Genomic DNA, 20,514 nt, shown 5'->3' with positions numbered 1-20,514 from the left:
GCAGGTGGAGGTTGCAGTGAGCCGAGACCGTGCCATTGCACTCCAGCCTGGGCAACAAGAACAAAACTCTGTCTCAAAAAAAAAAAAAAAAAAAAGTCATCAACAGAATGGATAATTGTGGTATATCCCTACAGCAGAATATGTAACAGTAAAATGACTGAACTACAGCTACATTTGTCCGCCTGAGTGAATCTTAAAAAGAATACTGAACAAAGAACACAGAAAAATACATGTAGTATGATTCCATTTATATAAAATTCAAATACAGGCAAAACCAAACAACACTGTTTAAGGACAAATACATATGCAGTCAATCTGTAAAGAAAAGCAAGGGATTAACATGATATCCAGGACAGCAGTTACCTCTGGATGAGGGAGGGTAGAGGGAGAAAATAGGGAGCTTCAAAGGAGCAAGCATTCTCTTAAGCTATTGATATGGTTTGGTTCTGTGTCCCCACCCACATCTCATCTTGATTTGTAATCCCCATGTGTCGAGAGAGGGACCTGGTGGGAGGTTATTGGATCATGGGGGCAGTTTCTCCCATACTGTTCTCATGATAGTGAGTTCTCATGAGATCTGATGGTTTAAAAGTGTGGCACTTTCTCTTTTGCCACCTTGTGAAAAAGGTGCCTGCCTCCCCTTCCCCTTCTGCCATGATTGCAAGTTTCCTGAGGCCTCCCCAGCCATGTGGAACTGTGAGTCAAGTAAACCTCTTTCCTTTATAAATTACCAAGTGTCAGGTAGTTCTTTATAGCCATGTGAAAATGGAGCTATAAAGTGTTATTATTTTTATTATTTAAATAACTAGTATTAAATATGTTATATACTTATGTATGTATGATCTACTTAAGACTTTTTTTAAAATACAGAGCTGTGTAAAAACATTGTTTGGGAAACTGAATTCATTCTGACAAAGGCACAGTTTGGGAAATATTCATTCTGGCTAGAGAATTTTAAAAGTAGGAACACAGCAGGAGATGAAGCTAGAAGCAGGGAAGCTACAGAAAATCTGACATGAGCCTCTGGGCAATAAGGAGTCATTGACAAGCTTTAGGCAGAAAGTGAGTGACATGATCAGGTTTGTCTTAAAAAGATAACATTAAAATAAAAAATTAGCTGAGTGTGGTGGCTCAAGCCTATAGAACTGGCTACTCAGGAGGCTGAGGCAGGTGGATCACCTGAGCCCAGGAGTTTGAGGCTACAATGAGCTATGATTGTGCCACTGCACTCCGGCCTGGGACAGGGCGAGACCCTGTCTCAAAAAAAGAAAAGAAAAAAAGATAACTTTGATAACAATGTGTTGGATGGATTTGGGAGGAGCCAGCTGGGACAGAGACAGATGAGTCCAGACAAATTAGGAGGCAGCAGCCAAATGAGGTGGGAGAAATGGGGGCAGGGTGCCTGGCAGTAAGAATGAAAAAGAAAATGTAACTGAGATCTATTTGTCCCTACAGCCCCAGCACCTGGCACGTTGTGAGTACTCAGTAAATGTTCCTTAAACTCCCAACTGTCTCCTTAAACTAATGGAAGAGAGTGATTTCAACTGTAGGAGAGAATGGGTACACAGACATGCATATTTACCTGCGGGGAGCTCAGAGCTGAGGCAAACATTAAAGGATTTCATGCCCATGAAGACCTCTTTGTTTCTTTCCTTTTTTTTTTTTTTTTTTTGAGACGGAGTCTCACTCTGTCACCCAGGCTGGAGTACAGTGGCACAATCTCGGCTCACTGCAACCTCTGCCTCCCGGGTTCAAGTGATTTGTCTGCCTCAGACTCCTAAGTAGCTGGGACTACAGGTATGCGCCACCACGCCCGGCTAATTTTGTGTATTTTAAGTAGAGACGGGGTTTCACCATGTTGGCCAGGCTGGTCTCGAACTCCTAACCTCATGATCTGCCCGCCTCAGCCTCCCAAAGTGCTGGGATTACAGGCGGGAGCCACTGCGCCCAGCCTCCTCTTTATTTACTCTGTAAGAGAATTTCCCTTTCTTGTGAGCTGAACTACGTACTTTTTATTTTTATAATTTTTTTTCTTTTTTTTTTTTTTAATTTGAGACGGAGTCTCGCTGTGTCTCCCAGGCTAGAGTGCAGTGGTGCAATCTCGGCTCACTGCAACCTCTGCCTGCTGGGTACAAGCGATTCTCCTGCCTCAGTCTTCCAACTAGCTGGGATTACAGGTGCCCGCCACCACACCCAGCTAATTTTTGTATTTTTAGTAGAGACAGGGTTTGTTTCACCATGTTGCCCAGGCTGGTCTAGAACTCCTGACCTCAGGTGTTCTGCCCGCCTCAGCCTCCCAAAGTGCTGGGATAACAGGCGTGAGCCACCGCACCCGGCCCAAACTATGTACTTTTTAAAAGGTCTTTATTTTTATCCAGCATTTCTAGATGTTGTATGGTGGAAAATTTGGGGTGGTTGTCTAGACTGACATGCTGTCTGAAACAGAGTCCTTCTATCCCCAATTTAATTTAGAAAGAAACAATCTCAAACCAGTAATCGCTAGACTATCTCAAACAGGCACTGGCTTCAACCTTCTGACTCCAAGTCCCACACTGAGGTCAGTAAAACTGAGCAAGGTGGGGGCTGCAAATGGTTCTGAAGTGGAGGTGTATGTGACTGACTGGATATCTATCTGCTGCAAGTGATGCAGCCAGCCCTAAGCAATGTTCTCGACTGTAGGATGTTAGGGAGTATCTACACTACTCTTTCTCATCACCCTCCCTAGGTTCTGCTGCAGCTGTAAGTATATATGTATGTATGTAAATGTGCACATACATATACACACACACAGGTATGTGTTTTACCATGGCCAGCAACCATGGTAATGCTTAATCCTGACCCTCTAAATGCTTAAAATCGAAGCAAGATCCATACCCAAAAAACTGTTGAAGTAAATCAAAATCATAAAGAGGTATACACAGAGGATCTCAGCAAGTAAGGGACTATGCCACAAAGACAATGTGCCTGCTAGAAAAGCAGAGCCCATAGGATGTGGGCACCACACCACTCCCGCACACATTCACTTCTTTTTTTTTTTTCAAAACAGGGTCTTGCTATGTTTGCTCAGACTGGCCTCAAACTCCTCCCAAGCTAAAGCAATCCTCCCACCTCGGCCTCCTGAGGAGCTGCGATCACAGGTGTGCGCCACTGCACCTGGCGCCACATTAACTTCTGATGTCTCCTTGTGTGTACTGATATTTGAATTATAATCTTGGACAGATTTACTTTGATCCCTAAAATTCTTGCATTATCTGATTATAACCCCAAAGAATTGATTATCACTGGCAAAACACACATACGTATGTGAACAAGAAGCTTATGTTTTAACTGAAATTGTTTTTCAGATTTACTGACTGCTCATTCATGTCACCCATAGGTGATATAGGACTTTGTATGTTTTTGTTTTTATAAAAAGTTAATTTTACAGTTTTAAAGCAGGATCTCAAAATATACTCACCGCTTGTTTTGCCTCAAGGATAGTCCTTGTCTTCCTAACAAGGGAGGTGTCAAATGACTTGACAGTGACTAACTCTACCACTGCATTCCCACCATAAAGATTGTACATGTCATCTGCAAACTGAAAGTTAGTTATTAACGTTATTGGGAATCTCAAATATATACTTTTCTCATTTTTAATTAACAAATTAAAATCATATATATTTATCACATCAACATATTGTTTTGAAATATGTACACATTGTGAAATGGCTTAAGTACACATTGGCTAATTAACATATGCATTACCTCACTACTTATCATTTTATGCAATGAGTCAAACACATACTTATTAAAATGATTTTTAAAGCTTTTGTGCAGCTACAAGAACAATGTACACTTACCTCCTGGCTCATGAAATATACTACATCTTAAAATAAGCAAGTATTAAAGGTTTTGATTATGCTCAACTATACAGAAAAGTGTTGAGCTTTAACATATATTCAAATGTTCAGAATAAAATTACTTTAAGAGACTGAATTTGTCAGCATATAAATTGGAGGAGGGAAAGTTGGAAAGAGAAATGAAGAAATCTTCCTAAGTGGTCTCTGGTTAATCACAAACATCTATAAAAATTAAAATATGAAGCCTCACTGAAAGGATGCAGGTGAAGAACTTCAAGGGCAGAGGGGAACTAGCATTTATTATGCATCTAGTAAGTGTCTGGTACTGTGCTGGGTGTTCTACTTCAGTTATCTCATAGTGTTTAAGCGGTACAGAGTTTCAGTTGGGGAAGATGAAAAAGTTCTAGAAATAAAAGATAGTGATGGTTGTACAACATGTGAATGTACTGGTACTTAATAACACTGAACTGGACAATTAAAAATGGTTAAAATGGTAATTTTATGTTATATATATTTTACCACAAAAATTTTGTAAAGCTTTGTGTGAGATAACTTTTCCTAATGCTGTTCTTTCTAGCATTAGGAAGAAATATATCAATATACATTTTTGACCCTACTCCATCCTTGGCCAATATAAATTAGAGGAACCCCAAAGAAGGCAAGTAAGAGCTCAGTCAACAGTGTTTGAAACAGCAGATTTTTCTATTAAGAGGCTAAAAGTGAAATGGTCATACTCCAGCCTCTCATGTCTCATTGATATTTACCTTTTGCAAAGCGTCAACAAGGATCTTAGAAGCATCTCTGAATTGTTCAGAGTCTTCCCCGTAACGCTTCCCAATTTCATCCAAACCCGCCAGCTCCAGTGAATACAAATCAGGAGAATGATCCTTGGCTAGATGCTTATGACGAGACAGCTTAGGAGGACAAACAAACAAAAAAAGGTAGTGGATAAAGTAAGATGAAAGATGTCAAACACAGCCAGTTAAAGTTTTATGCCCAAACTAGGCTAAACTAAACCATACCAGTGTACTATAGCATGCAAATAGTCTAAAATGGTGGCAAAAGAAACTGGTTTGAATAAGCGTTTCTGATAAATCCAACACGAATCTCATGTTTAGGAGCAGTACAAGACTCCTTGGATATTTAATAAAAGCTTTCAACAAAATTCCTCAGTTTTAAAAACTCAGGTATGGGCCTTGGTATGAAAGAACAGATGGCTGGACCAGTTTGATCCCAGGAATGCACTACACTTCCAGACTCCCCAAACCAACACCTGTTGAAAAAGTTTGGAAAACAACCTCAGAAGACAACAAACAGGTAAGAATTTCTATTTCAGTAACAAGGATGATTTTTAAAAAATCATTCACCAAAAAAATACCCTTCAGACGGATTTTGTCCCTTCTTGACTTGACTGACAGCATTATTAGTCCAAACTATTATTTCTATTTTAGGCCCAAAGATATAGATAGGAATTAAGTCTGACAAGAAATCAACAGCCAAGTTAGGACTATGGCCAGGGTGTTCTTACGCCCAGGCTTGTGTTCTTGGAAGATATGCTGTCTCTCCCTAAAAAGCAGAAATGCAAAATAATTTGACTATAACCTGGATATATTCAAAATTCCCAATACTGCCACTAAGTTTTCAATTTTCATGGGATCATAAATCTAAGGCATGTTTAATCAAACTTTTCAACTGCTTTTACTATCATTCAAGGATTCTCTAGAAACCAAAATAAATGGAACTGAAAAATTAGAGCAGCCTACTTACCAAGCTTGAAATATCATGTAGCACTTGCAGTTCAGAAAGAAAGAGCAGGTCAACCTTCAGAGAGCCCAAAAAAAGGAGCATTCTTTTAAATGTGCACCAGAGATCTTTATTTGCCATTTATCAAGTAAGGCACGGGATATTACAAATGTTGATGATATAAGTGAATTTATATAATTATCTTCCATTTGGTATGTTTGCTTCAATTGAAAATGCACATAAAACATTATTTCCTAACAAAAAGGTGATGGCCATTCCCTAGTACAGTGACCGCCACTCAATAGCTATATTTTTGACAAAACCATGATAAAGCATTCAAGTTCTCCAGTGGTTTTCCTTCAAAGCATCGGGATATCCTGGCACTCTGCAATGAGATCCTACCATTGGCCCAGTTTGCTTACTTCCCTTGAATAGTTTCCACATCAGAGAATAAAAGATGATGGCCCTGGTCATCCACAGCAAATAAAGAGGGGAGGCCACCACAAAAGTGGCATGCCACATGGTTAAGAGGGCGCATGAGCAGATGGAGAAGCTGAAGGACAGGAGTCAAAAGCAGAGGTGGCTCCCTCCACTGCAATGTCCAGAATGAATGAGAAAAATGTGGCAGCACATCAGCAGAAGCAGTGAACAATGGCTCCCAAGTTACCAGATCCACACAGCTCCACCAGTCACCAAGTAGATCTATGACCTCTGGCTTGTTTGAATTAATAGGTGGCAACCCTCATGCTAAAATGTGATGTTATTTACCATAGCTCCCCTCACAAAAAAGGATCAGTTTATTCATGAGAGTCATAAGAAAATTACATTAAAGAAGAATCTACCCCAGCAGTAAATGTGCACAATTTTTCATTTTCTAAAATATCAAAATTTCCAAAATTTCAAGTAGTATAAGGAATGGGAGGGCCAGACGCAGTGGCTCATGCCTGTGATCTCAGTACTTTGGGAGGCCGAGACAGGACTGCTTGAGGCCAGGAGTTCGCCTGGACTCAACAGAGTAAGACCCTGTCTCTATTTTTTAAAAAGAGGGAAATTAATGATATTCATATATTCATTGAATAACTGCACTTACTTCATTGTTCCTACTCAGAGAATTGAGGGGGAGTGAACTTAGAACAGAGTTTTCTTGAAATAGGCGATTACGGAGCTGGCGTAAGGTGACTGAAAGGTCTTCAAACACTGAGTTTGCCTTCCCTACCATATACACTCTCTGTAAGAAGAATAGAAAATTTTAAGTTGCTCACATTCTACAGATTAGTTCCAATACACAGAGGTATGACAACATTGTTCATAAATTAGTTTTAAATTTTCATAATAAAATACATTTCATAATTTCCAAATAATAAAAGCTTATTTTTTAAAATGTCTTAAATAAAAACATTATCACTTACTTCCTCACTGGGAGCCAACTGCAAAACAACAGGAGTTTCCTCAGAAAATAAGGAGTGAATGGAATTTGCAACACTGTCAAGACTAAAAGGAACTGCCTGAAATTTAAGAGTAAGAACGCAATTATTACGTGAACCAAAGTGGGAAGAAAAATCATTCATCTGAATGGTATTTAAAAAGAAGGCTTAAACTTTTTTCCAGCACTTTCTATGGAAATTTAGAAACCCAAAATCATTTCCAAACAAGCTCTTTTGAGGGCACAGAAGATTAAACAGCCCCCTGGTAGGCCGAGTCTGTGTCTCCCAGTGTGCCTCAGAGGAACATAACTTAAACCTGATGGACACAACACTATATCTAGCACAAACCATTTTCTGGTGATCATTCATGTATTTGAAGTAGCAAGACATTTGGTTTCAATATTGACTAAATGTGCCACGATTAATGCGTATCCCACAATAAAGTATTTAACTTGCATTTAAGAGAAGGTTAGAGGAATCTGAGTATTGAATTTAATTGAAATAAAAATGGAATTCATCTTTCATTTCAAAATTTTAAAAATGTTTAATGAGATTTAACATTTGTCTTCAGATAGCCTAAAGACTCTTGGATAACATGTTAAGTATGTCACAAGGTTTTTGAAGCCTTTATCTTAGGACATGTTGATATTATTAGATTGAAATAACCAATTGTGATAAGACCTACTTTTTTTCTTCAATTTTTTTATTAAAGTGCAAAATACATATAATATAGTATACAAATCTTGGGGTAACAGCTCAACAAATGTTTACAAATGCATGCACTCAGGTAGCACAGCCAGACCGACACAGAACACTATCAGTGCCCTCGAAGTACTACCTCCACCCTCAAGGGTAATGAAAATTCTGACTTCTATTTCCATTAGATTTGTTTTGCACTACATGATTTTAAAAAATAAATTAGTTATTTTTCCCCTCAAAAAATTATTTCATTCCCAGTATTACTGTATTAAAACAAGGAATACAGTCATGTTTTTGTTTTAATGGAGATTTCTTACGTTGATCTTTCGTTCAGTAGTTCCCTTACTACTTAAAGATTCATGTTTACAAGTAGCAAAGTAACGCTAATGTGGTACAGGCAGAAATCAATGTGATTATGTCTTACTGATAAAATCCCAGCATCACTTATTTTTTATTTATTTATTTATTTATTTTGAGACAGAGTCTTGCTCTGTCGCCCAGGCTGGAGTACAGTGGCGTGATCTCGGCTCACTGCAGCCTCCGCCTCCCAGGTACAAGTGATTCTCCTGCCTCAGCCTCCTGAGTAGCTGGGATTACAGGCACGCACCACCACACCTGGCTAATTTTTGTATTTTTAGTAGAGATGGGGTTTCACCAAGTTGGCCAGGCTAGTCTCAAACTCCTAGCCTCATGTGATCTGCCTGCCTTGACCTCTCAAAGTGCTGGGATTACAGGCATGAGCCACCACGCCCGGCCCCAACATCAATATTAAGTGATCAATTTTATGATTCTGTGAAATGAAATAATTTTTTTCTCTTACTCAAGATGCTTATTAACTCTTCCCCAAATTCTCTTAAAATGAGTTAATGAGTAAGTGAAGAGGGGGAAGAGAGTTCAAAGTTGCAAAAGCATACTGTTAGCAGCCGCCCTGAATCAGCTAGAGGTGCTTTCCTTTAGCAATCATACAGTTTACCTCCTCAGGCTGTGAGGGGAATACATGAGTAAATCATGCAAACTTTCCAGCCTCACTTCACTTAGTGAAATGGCGCTTGGTTCAGGAAAGTTGAAGATTAGGTACCATGTCCATAGAGATCAAATTGAAGCAGCTCATGAATCAGATGAACACCAATGAAGGAAAATAAATAATTATATAGGCAGCTAAGCTCAAAAAGTAAAAAGCTTGGTTGCTTATAATAACGAATGATGGTTTTCTCTCACTGTATTATAAGGAGATGCATATCTCTTCTCATATTTCTGTACCTGTATGACTTGAAATTCTAACTAAAACAGCTAGCTAATCAAATGGAAGGTACGTTAAATGGAATTCTAAGATACTCTGATTTTTATGTTTTGTGGGGTTTGCCCCTGGATCTTTTCTCTCATTTACCATCTTCTGCTAGGAAAAGTATTGAGCAGCCAACCAGGGCCAAACAATAAAATGAGCTCCTCGCACAGCACAGCTTCTTCTCATGTAAAATGAGGCTAGTCTGTTGTTAAATCTTTATTTTTGGATTACATGCTAATAAAAATCTCAAAATGGCATTTTGGATTTTTATATATTTATTTTGAAGAAAATCTTCTGCAATGATTTTCACAGAAATCACATAATAAACAACTTAAATGCTCCCTGTGAAATAATCTGCCTTTTGATCTGTATTGTTCCCTTCCTTCTACTTTATGTGTATTTACTCTGAAGTTCTTCTGCTTTCTTTAGCTCATTAATTTCCATTCTTAGACAAGCTAAATTGTCTAAAACATGAATTTAAGGCTATAAACTTCTCTTTTCTTACCACGTTAGCTGCACCTCCCAATTTTGTAAATAAATGGTACATTCATTGTTACTCAGTTCCAAATAATTTAGAAAGTTCCAGTGATCTCCTCCTCAACCCATGAATTATTTAGGAGTGCATCTATTCCAACTATCTTTTCTTGTTGACTTTTTTTGTTTTTACCATCTCTAAATAAGACACTTAAATTAAATCTCCTGATTTTTCAATTTCAGGCCTTGTCTATTTACTACCCATTATAGAAAACGAGGCTTTAGCTCTCTCACATCACCAACCACACTGCCCCACCCCCTGAGCCATCCATGCGCTCCACTTCTGTTTCTATCTCCCCACTCTCCCAACAGTTACATCAAAATTTTCACTGGATCAATATCATTTTATTATTATGACAATGTAAATAATACTCAACTTAGCTCATACTACACAATCACTGCATTTTCCTTGCTTTCCTTCTACTCTCATTCCTTTGTAATGACAGTGTCTTTTTTCTCCCTGATAGCTTTTAAGACTTTTCCATTTCCTTGATGACTCTTCAATTTCACTGTATCCAGGTGTGGATCTGGCTTTTGCCTACTGGATGTTCCATATGCTTTAAATCTGAGGAGTCGTATCTTTTGTTTGTTACTATTTCCAAATACTTTTCATTTTATTTTTAACTGACAAACAGTAACTGTATATATTTATGGGGTACAACGTCATGTTTTGTCGTAAGTTTACAAAGTGGACTGATTAAATCAGGCTAATGAACAAATCCATCACCTCACATACTTATCTTTTTTTGTGATAAAAGTATCTAAAATCTACTCCTTTAGCAGTTTTGAAATATACACCGCATTATTATTTAATATAGTCACCATTCTGTGCAACAGATCACTAAAGCATGATCCAGCAAGCCCACTTCTGGGTATATATATCCAAAGCAATTGAAGTCAGTATGCTGAAGAGGTAACTGCACTCCCATGTTCACTGCAGCACTATTTACAATTTCTAAGATATGGATGGAAGCAACGTCGGTGTCCATAATCAAACGAATGGATAAAAGAAAATGTGCAACTGGATGCAGTGGCTCATGCCTGTAATTCCAGCACTTTGGGAGGCTGAGGTGGGTGGATCACCTGAACTCAGGAGTTTGAGACCAGCCTGGCCAACATGATGAAACTTCATCTCTACTAAAAATACAAAAAATTAGCCGGACGTGGTGGCGTGCACCTGTAATCCCAGCTACTCAGGAGGCTGAGGCACCAGAATCCCTTGAACTCAGGAGGCAGAAGTTGCAGTGAGATGATATCGCACCACTGCACTCCAGCCTGAGCAACAGAGCAAGATTCTGTCTCAAAAAAAAGAAAAAAGCAGAAAGAAGAAAATGTGTGTTGGGAACAAGCCCCCCAAAATCTGGCCATAAACTGGCCCCAAAACTGGCTATAAACAAAATCTCTGCAGCACTGTGACATGTTCATAATGGCCCTAACGCCCAAGCTGGAAGGTTGTCGGTTTACAGGAATGAGGGCAAGGAACACCTGGCCCGCCCAGGGCGGAAAACCGCTTAAAGCCATTCTTAAGCCACAAACAATAGCATGAGCGATCTGTGTCTTAAGGGCATGTTCCTGCTGCAGTTAACTAGCCCAACCTATTCCTTTAATTCGGCCCATCCTTCATTTTCCATAAGGGACACTTTTAGTTAATTTAATATCTATAGAAACAACACTAATGACTGGTTTGCTGTTAATAAATATGTGGGTAAATCTCTGTTCGGGGCTCTCAGCTCTGAAGGCTGTGAGACCTCTGATTACCCACTTCACACCTCTATATTTCTGTGTGTGTGTCTTTAATTCCTCTAGCACCGCTGGTCTCCCCAACCCAGCTGGTCTCGGCAGAAGAAAATGTGGTATATAAACATAATGGAATACTATACAGCCTTTAAAGTGGGGGAAACTGTCATTTGCAACATGGATAAACCTGGAGGACATTATGTTAAGTGAAATAAGCCAGGCATAGAAGGACAAATACTACATGACCTCACTTGTAAGTTGAACTCATAGAAGTAGAGAGCAGAATGATGGTTAGAAGAGGCTGGGGAAGACAGGTGGATGGGGAAAGGAGAAATGTTGATCCAAATAGCTTTTTCTTTTTTTTTTTTCAGATAGAGTCTCGCTCTGTCACCCAGGCTGGAGTGCAGTGGCGTAATCCCAGCTCACTGCAACCTCCACCTCCTGGGTTCAAGTAATTCTCGTGCCTCAGCCACCAAGTAGCTGGGACTACAGACGTGTGCCACCACGCCTGGCTAATTTTTGTATTTTCAGTAGAGACAGGGTTTAGCCATGTTGGCCAGGTTGGTCTCGGATTCCTGGCCTCAAGTGATTCACCCGCCTCGGCCTCTCAAAGTGTTGGGATTACAGGCATGAGGCATGGTGTCGGGCTCCAAATACCCTTTTAAGATATTGTTTTATTATTATTTTCAGATTTAACTGCATTGTGGTCAGAGAAGGTAGTTTATATGATACTGATTCTTTATTGTTTGTTGAGATTTGCCTTGTGGATTAGTGCATAGTAATTTTTTCTAAGTATGCCATGTGTGCTTGGAAATAATCTATACTAGACCACAGGAAAGTCTGAAAAAAAAAAAATTCCCAAAACTTCAGCATCACATAGACCACAGTATTACAATGCAGTGAACTTAGAAATTTAAAAATTAGAAATTATGTTTTTAAAACTCATGCATTTGGAAAAAATACTTCTACATAACTCATGGGTTAAAGAATCACAATACAAATTATGAAATATTTTGAAGTATCAACTAAAGCACCATATATCAAAAATATCTTATAACTCCCTCATAGTTTCTGTTCCTTCCTTTTTTTCACAAATTTTTTCTCTTTCTTTCTTCTTCTCCCCTCCCCAGAGATAGGGTCTTGCTATGTTGACCAAGCTGGTCTTGAACTCCTGGCCTCAAGCAATCCTCCCATCTTGGCCTCCCAAAGTGCTGGGATTACAGGTGTGAGCCACCATGTCTGGCCCTTTTTTTTTTTTTTCACAATTTTAATGTATGTATTTTTAGGTCTCTTGGAAATTGGCCTATTCTCTGTAGTTCTAAGGAGATGAATTCTGTTTGTTGCACCTAGTTTCTCGTGGCATTATTTTTCCTTCAGGTGCTTTGTAAATTCCACTCATCTTCCATATTTGACCAAAGGAGCCCTTGGCTGTGGAGGTGTCCCTATGGGGCAGGTCATGTGAATTTGGAAAGAACCACTCTACACAGCATAAGCCTATAATTCTAATTCTAATTTCTCTCAGGGGACTCTTTGGGTCCAACAGCCAAGGGTAGCAAGCCAGCTTTACTAGTTTTACCAGTCCTCTTTTCAAGAACAAGTTGACAGCATTTTCTAGTCCCTGGATTTCTGCAGGAAACACAGTTTCAGCATCAGCTCCTGCTCACCACTATGGCTTCTGAGTTTTCTATCCATATGTAACACCTGTGTATATCGCCCCCTCTTGCATTCAAATTTACTTATGCTAGTAAAAATGTTTTTGTGACATTCTTTCAAGCACTTCTCTATGCTTATAATGGAAGGAGGGCCTCTCAGATCAGCACAGTCACCCACATTGCCTGAATGGCCAGTGAAGGAGTAAGTGAGCCAGCAAGCAGCCTCCAGTGTCCTTACACACAAAAAGAGGTAAAATCCTGCAGGGAAGATGACAAGACAATGGCCAAGAAAATGGCAGCAGGATACACCCCCAACTGGTTTCTCCTTTGGTGGCTCTCTTTTTCGAGCCTCTGGCTATTCTGAGTGGGGCAATTTCTCTATCTCTTATCTTAAACAGTACTCTCATCCACAGAGAACAGCCAAGCCTCAATCAATTACAATCATCATGTAATTTTCTTAAAAAGAAATTGTGTTTGTAAAAGAATTTCAAAAGAAACCGTGCATCAGAAACAGATAAGAGAAGTATGTTTAGAATGCAATTCATAATGGCAGCTGACAAGGGAAAATGTAAAACACATCCCTTTAATTTTTTATAATAAATACTCACATTCTCCAAAGGGTACGAAATGACACTGCCTGGGGGTAGAGCCAGTTTGTCCACTCCCTTCACCATCACCATGACAGTAGCCCGAGGACGATGAAACAGGTTACCCACTGCGAGTCCTGGCCAAGAAAGGTCCTAAACATTGAAAAGCACAAAACGGTGCTTAATTATCAACTCAGGAACCCACCTCCCCAATAACATCTAATAAGCAGAGTTAAGGGGTTCTGGGATGACACTGACAAGGAAAATTCACAGGGAAAGTAAACATTTTATTTGTGGCAGTCGCTTCAATCTCCTAATTAAGAATGCTGATTTCTACCCTCTTCATTTTCTTAAAATTCTACAGATTTGAAACAAAGTCTAATAGTAAGTTATCTCACACCTTTTGTGGAAAAAAACAAGCAAGTAAACAAAACATAGGTACCTTTCAAATAACAGATCACAAAATAATTCTTCTCTTCATGTAGCCACGGAAATTTTCTTCCCCCACATCATTTTTTGCCCTTATATACAGCATCACTTTTATCTTTCACAGCGACATAGCAAGATGGTCATTAAAACATCCTCTTTAGACTAAGCTCTTTATAAATAAAACAATTCCTACTAAAAGTAACTATCATTAGTTTACTAATAATTCTTTCTCAAAGTTATTTTAACAGCCATCTGTAATCAAGTTTAAGGTTGTAAAGAACTAAATGGTCGGGTATGGTCTTCACACCTATAATCTCAGCACTTTGGGGGGCTGAAGCAGGTAGATTCCTTGTGCCCAGGAGTTCAAGACCAGCCTGGGCAACATGGCAAAATCCTGTCTCTACAAAAAATATAAAAATGATCTGGGCATAGTGTTGTGCACCTGTGGTCCCAGCTACTGGGGAGGCTGAGGTGGGAGAATCTCTTGAACCTAGGAGGTGGAGGTTGCAGTGAGCCGAGATCAGGCCACTGCACTCTAGCTTGGGTGACAGAGCGGGACCCTGTTGCAAACAAAACAAAACAAAGAAAAGAATTAGGTACAGGCTGGGTGTGGTGGCTCGTGCCTGTAATCTAGCGCTTTAGAAGGCTGAGGCAGAAAGGATTGCTTGAGGCCAGGAGTTAAAGACCTACTAGCCTGGACAACATAGTGAGACCCTGTCTCTATGAAAAATTTAAAAATCAGCCAGGCGTGATGGCATGCACCTGTAGTCCTAGCTACTCAGAAGGCTGAGGCAGGAGGCTGAGGCAGGAAGATCACTTGGGCCCTGGAGTTTGAGGCTGCAGTGAGTCATGCAGACTCAAACTCAGCTTGGGCGAAACAGTCAGACCCTGTCTCTAAAAAAAAGAACTAGGTACAAATTTCATCCTTAAATGTAAACAACCAATCGTGTTCACTTTGGTTGCCCAAAGACTACAAAAAGCTCAGGGGCTCTGCCCTTAGGCCTCGCAGTGAAGCAGTTCCCAGGCAGAGTTTCTGTTTTCAGGGGTGCTCAGGATTTGGAGAAAAGTTCCTTTCAGTGACTGATGATATATATCTAGAGACCACATCAAAAGCAGCAGACTTACAAAGAGAAGGAGATGATAGCACAGAGCAAGCTGCATTTCCTTTCTTCTGAGCCCTTAGCTTCTGATCTCTCATACTGACTGGATCTAGACCCTCCCACCCCCTACAATCACATAAGCAACCAATTACTACAACAGGTCACAGCTTCATTCTAGGAAACCAAGGTCCTTGGCTGCCCCATGGCTACTGACTACACTATTTTCCTAACCTCAGGCATAATGCATATATATTTTATCATTCATAGTGAATCTATCGCCTATTCTAAAAGAAAAAAAAAAAACAAAGTAGATATCCTATTAGCAGTAGGACAGATGCATTCTCTAATATATAAAGAATTTCACTACAATGAATAAACAATTATATAGTTAATGATTTCTAATGATTTGTTTCAGAAGCCAAGCTTGAAGCACTTACCCAAAATCTTCCCAACTCAAATGGGCTTTTTAAAAATTAATTCATTTATTTTTAATTGAGATGGGAGTCTCACTATGTTGCCCAGGCTGGTCTCAAATTCCTGGGTTCAACTGATCCTCCCACCTTGGCCTACTAGAATGCTGGGATTACAGGCGTGAGCCACTGCGCCTGGTCCAGATGAGCTTTTTAACTTTTGTAATCTGTACCAAATGTACCTACGTTTGTTTGATGCTTTCTTGGGCTATTAGCAGAAATCAGTAAAAATGTTCTTAGAAGCAGCTCCAAACATTTAAAAAAATATATACCTACTTCTTTCACAGAGAAGCCCATGGACAATGCAGCCACGTCTGGGATCCGCTCTCCTGGTATAGGCCAATTTCCATTTCGGAAAACAACAGACCCCGGTGATCTTAATATACTAAACTCGTTCCCCAAAACACCTGAAAAGAAAACAGATTAGTAAGTGAATTATCAACACCATACATCATTTACCTTGACAATTATTAAATATAATACATGTTTCCCCATTCACCACTGACTTAGCATATTATGACTGTCAAAATGCTGAGTCCTAAACAGTAACAAATTCTTTTTCAAAGTATCATTCTAAGGATTTAAGTCCACACATTCTGCTGGAACAAAAGTACAACTATCAGAGCCTCTTTGAACCTATTCTGGTTCAGGGACTGCCTGATAAAAACAAGAAACAAACAAACAAAATCTCAAAAAGAGATCAACAAAGGTATGACTATAAAACAGGGTTTCCTAATGATATAGACACCTTCCTACTGATGGCTCTTAATAGAGGCATGTAGCAATTTGGCAGGAATTAGAAATCAGTGGCATATCTCCAAAATTTAAAAAACAAAGCCCAGGCACAGACTAAAAAGGAAGAAAAGCTTGAAATCTCTAAATTATTTCTACCATCAATCCTCTCTACACAATACAAATTCATAAAGTTCCTAGTATTTCACTATAAGATTTTAGCAGGTTAGTATGTCTTAGGATAGGTAACATCTTCCCCTATGTCCCACAGGCAACCCTAGTGAAATAAGGACTCTCAAATGTTGGGGGGATGGGGCATACATGTCACAAGGAGAAACACAAAAACACTTCAGACTTTAGAAACAAAGTCCAGGAAATTGTAGTTGACATGTCAAGAGGGTAAGAAAAGGTATTCTGTAATGATAAAGTCAACTAGTCTAAGGTTTTGGGATTAAAAGATAAAGATGAGAAAGGGACTATTTTATAAGCCCTCCACAGCCAAGGATGACGTATTTGGCCTCTTCATCCATTATCTATTAACCTAGTGATGTCTAGCTTACACGGGGACAAGTAGCTAATTTCAGTCACTGAAAGGAACTTTTCTCCATATCCTGAGCACCCCTGAAAACAGAAACTCTGCCTGGGAACTGCTTCACTGCCAGGCCTAAGGGCAGAGCCCCTGAGCTTTTTGTAGTCTTTGGGCAACCAAAGTGAACACAATTGGTTGTTTACATTTAAGGATGAAATTTGTACCTAGTTCTTTTTTTAGAGGCAGGGTCTGACTGTGTCGCCCAAGCTGAGTTTGAGTCTGCATGACTCACTGCAGCCTCAAACTCCAGGGCCCAAGGGATCTTCCTGCCTCAGCTTCCTGCTTCAGCCTTCTGAGTAGCTAGGACTACAGGTGCATGCCATCATGCCTGGCTGATTTTTAAATTTTGCATTCCTATGAAAAAAATTAGCTCTAAGTCTAGAACAAATGTTAGCCACATCTAGTATGGGAAAATTAGACTTTAGTAAAGCATCAGTGTTATTCTCTTGACCTAAGGAAAGTACCACTAACAGGGTATGGAAATAAAGTTGGAAGCAACAGTAAATGTTTTGGTGTTGCAGTATTGACAGTAAATAAAAGGTTTCAGGATGGTGCTGATACATAGTGTTACAAATTTCAATCCAGCACAGCCGTCAGAACAGGAACTTCCAAACTGCTCTAGCTGAAGATAGACCAAAAAAATTTAGCAGAATGGAATGGTCTTTTGTAACTGATAGATATCTTGGTTCACTAAAGTAGTAGTACTGCAAACACTAAAAAAATGAGTAACCAAGAGACCTATGCTTCCCAAGAACCATACACATATTTAGTTTGTTTGTTTGTTTTGAGACAGAGTCTCGCAGTGTTGCCAAGGCTGGAGTGCAGTGGCACAATATTGGCTCACTGCAACCTCCGCCTCCCAGGTTCAAGCAATTCTCCTGCCTCAGCCTCCCGAGTAGCTGGAATTACAGGTGTGTGCCACCATGCCTGGCTAAATTTTGTATTTTTAGTAGAGACGGGGTTTCACCATATCAGCCAGGCTGGTCTCAAACTCCTGACCTCAAGTGATCAGCCTGCCTCGGCCTCCCTATGTGTTGGGATTACAGGCGTGAGCCACCACACCCAGCCCCAGGTACCATACACATTTAAAAAACCACATTTTGATTTGGAGATACCCTTGTTTTGAGACATGGCCCTACTCATTCAATTCCAGCAAACCTATACCAAATAACTTTGCCCCAACTTCGTAGTTTCAACTTCCATGCTTGTACAACAGTCCTTTAGAAGCCCAGAGCTTTAGAAAACCTAGAGTCGGGGACTCCTATAAAGAGAAAGGTCATTTGTCCAAACTTCTGCTTATTGTAAGTATAAGCATGTCTCAGGGATACCTGGCAGAAAGTCACCCCTCCTCTATTTCAATACTGCCAGTGATGGGGACACCACCTCAATATACGAACTACATTTGCCAGCAACTGGCTTCATTTTCCCAACATTCTAATCCTTTGAAAAGTTTTTCCTTGTACTGAACTGAAATGGGCTTCCTAACTTTCAACTTCCTATGCTATCATTCCCTGACTCAGTCTCACCAGATAACCTCATCTCCAGCTTCAGAGAAAACAGAGGAATTTCTTGAGCTACCTGCTTCCTCTCCCCACCACAAATTTATCTGCACAAGCCCCTATCTGTATCTCCTCTCCCTCCAGACATGAGGGCAGGGATGTCCCTCCTCCAGTCTAAGACAATCCTGTGTTCAGCCTTCTCAGGGACCTTCGCTCCTTCACTGTTTATTAAGTAAGCCACTCTTCTAGGACAGACAACATATCAGGAGCTAGGTGGCTATATGGTAACAGCCATCAAAAGATGGTCCTATAGAATACAGGCTCCATGAAGGCGGGGATTTCAGTGCAGTCTTGTTCACACACTATCCCCAGGGCTGAGAAGAGAGCCCGACACATTGCTGCTCAATAAGTACTTGTTGAGTTAATGAATGAATGAAGTCACACCTCAAACCACCAATTTTCTCCCTCTCCACTGGCCCTTTCACTTCAGCATAAAAATAAACTCAGGGCACTCCCATTCTATAACTAAAACCACAAAAAAACCTCCTTTGGTCCTACCAGTCTCCACCAGCTACCAGCCTTGCTCCCCTTCAGAGGAAGAATCCAGGAAGAGCCGTCAACCACCGTTTGTTTCTATACTTCATTTTACATTTACTACTTAACCCACACAATTTTTTAAAACTTTTTTTAATTTTTTTTTTTTTTTGAGACAGGGTCTTGCTCTGTCACCCAGGTTGGAGTGCAGTGGTAAGGATCTCAGCTCACCGCAACCTCCACCTCCCAGGTTCAAGAGATTCTACTGCCTCAGACTCCTGAGTGGCTGGGACTACGGGCACGCGTCACCCCATGTGGCTAACTTGTGTATTTTTCTGGTAGAGACGGGGTTTCACTATGTTGGCCAGACTGGTCTCAAACTCCTGACCTCAAACAACCCGCCTGCCTTGGCCTCCCAAAGTGCTGGGATTACAGACGTGAGCCACCGCACCTGGCCGCCCACACCTTCCAAGCCCACCATGCCACTGAAACGACTCCCCAAACTCAAAAGGCAATTTCCATCCCTTAATTTTATCTAACTTACCAAAGCATTTGATACTGCCAACTCCGTCCTTGAAAAGCCCCTGCTTTGGTCTTCATGCAGCCACAGCCCCTGGTTTTCCTTGCAATCCCTTTGACTGCTTCTCCTCTGTTTCTTTCCCTTCCTGTCCTTTAAAGCACTGGCGGCCAAACTTTTTAGATTTCAACCCTATCAGCACAAAATTGGAAAGTAGCCTTTCTCTCTTCTCTCTGTCCCTCTCATCCTCTCCATGTAAAGTATACACTTCTACTATAGTAATAGATTATGTATTTGATTTGTGCTATATTACAAAGCACAAAAAACCAAAAACTTTAAAAAGGATGAGATACCTGTGTATATTTTTCCCAATCTAATAATGAGAAAACATCAGATAAACCCAAATCGAGGGACAGTCTACAAAATACCTGACCATTATTACTTAAAAAGAGATAAGATAAAAACAGATAGGCCAGGCATGATGGCTCACAGCTGTAATCCCAGCACTTTGGGAGGCTGAGACAGGCAGATCACTTGAGGTCAAGAGTTCAAGACCAGCCTGGCCATCATGGCGAAACCCCATCTCTACTGAAAATATAAAAATTAGGCCAGGTGTGGTGGCTCATGCCTGTAATCCCAGCACTTTTGGAGGCTGAGGCGGGTGGATCATTTGAGGTCAGGAGTTCGAGACCAGTCTGGCGAACATAGTGAAACTTGTCTCTACCAAAAAAAATACACAAGTTAGCCGGATATGGTGGTGCATGCCTGTAGTCCCAGCTACTCAGGAGGCAGATCACCTGAGGTTGAGAGTTCAAGACCAGCCTGACCAACATGGAGAAACCCCGTCTCTACTAAAAAAATACAAAATTAGCCAGGCGTGGTGGCGCATGGCTGTAATCCCAGCTACTTGGAAGACTGAGGCAGGAGAATCACTTGAACCCAGGAGGTGGAGCTTGAGGTGAGCCAAGATCGTGCCATTGCACTCCAGCCTGGGCAACAAGAGTAGTCCCAGCTACTTGGGAGGCTGAGGGACAAGAATCACTTGAACCCAGGAGGCGGAGGTTGTAGTGAGCCGAGATTGTGCCACTGCACTTCAGTCTGGGTGACAGAGCAAGACTGTCTCAAAAAAGAAAAAAAAAAAAAA

The 20,514-nt window shown here is 40.4% G+C and overlaps 1 protein-coding gene across 2 annotated transcripts in view; it reads right to left on the bottom strand.

Moving 5' to 3' along the window:
* The window catches only part of ATP6AP2 (ATPase, H+ transporting, lysosomal accessory protein 2), a 34,887-nt gene that overhangs the window by 3,676 nt on the left and 10,697 nt on the right, over nt 1-20,514 (bottom strand). The window contains exons 2-8 of one of the 2 annotated variants that reach the window (XM_011980174.1): nt 15,776-15,906; nt 13,522-13,653; nt 6,992-7,087; nt 6,673-6,810; nt 5,607-5,660; nt 4,604-4,753; nt 3,458-3,577 (exon numbers count right to left, since the gene is read on the bottom strand). In XM_011980174.1, the coding sequence (XP_011835564.1) occupies nt 3,458-3,577; nt 4,604-4,753; nt 5,607-5,660; nt 6,673-6,810; nt 6,992-7,087; nt 13,522-13,653; nt 15,776-15,796 (711 nt within the window). In that variant the 5' untranslated portion in view covers nt 15,797-15,906. Of the gene's footprint in view, nt 1-3,457; nt 3,578-4,603; nt 4,754-5,606; nt 5,661-6,672; nt 6,811-6,991; nt 7,088-13,521; nt 13,654-15,775; nt 15,910-20,514 lie in introns of those variants that run through there. The other variant, XM_011980173.1, reaches the window with a different exon arrangement.

Source organism: Mandrillus leucophaeus, unplaced genomic scaffold, assembly GCF_000951045.1.
Source record: "Mandrillus leucophaeus isolate KB7577 unplaced genomic scaffold, Mleu.le_1.0 Scaffold209, whole genome shotgun sequence".
NCBI classification, from domain to species: domain Eukaryota; kingdom Metazoa; phylum Chordata; class Mammalia; order Primates; family Cercopithecidae; genus Mandrillus; species Mandrillus leucophaeus.
This window is presented reverse-complemented; position numbering and strand designations above follow the sequence as displayed.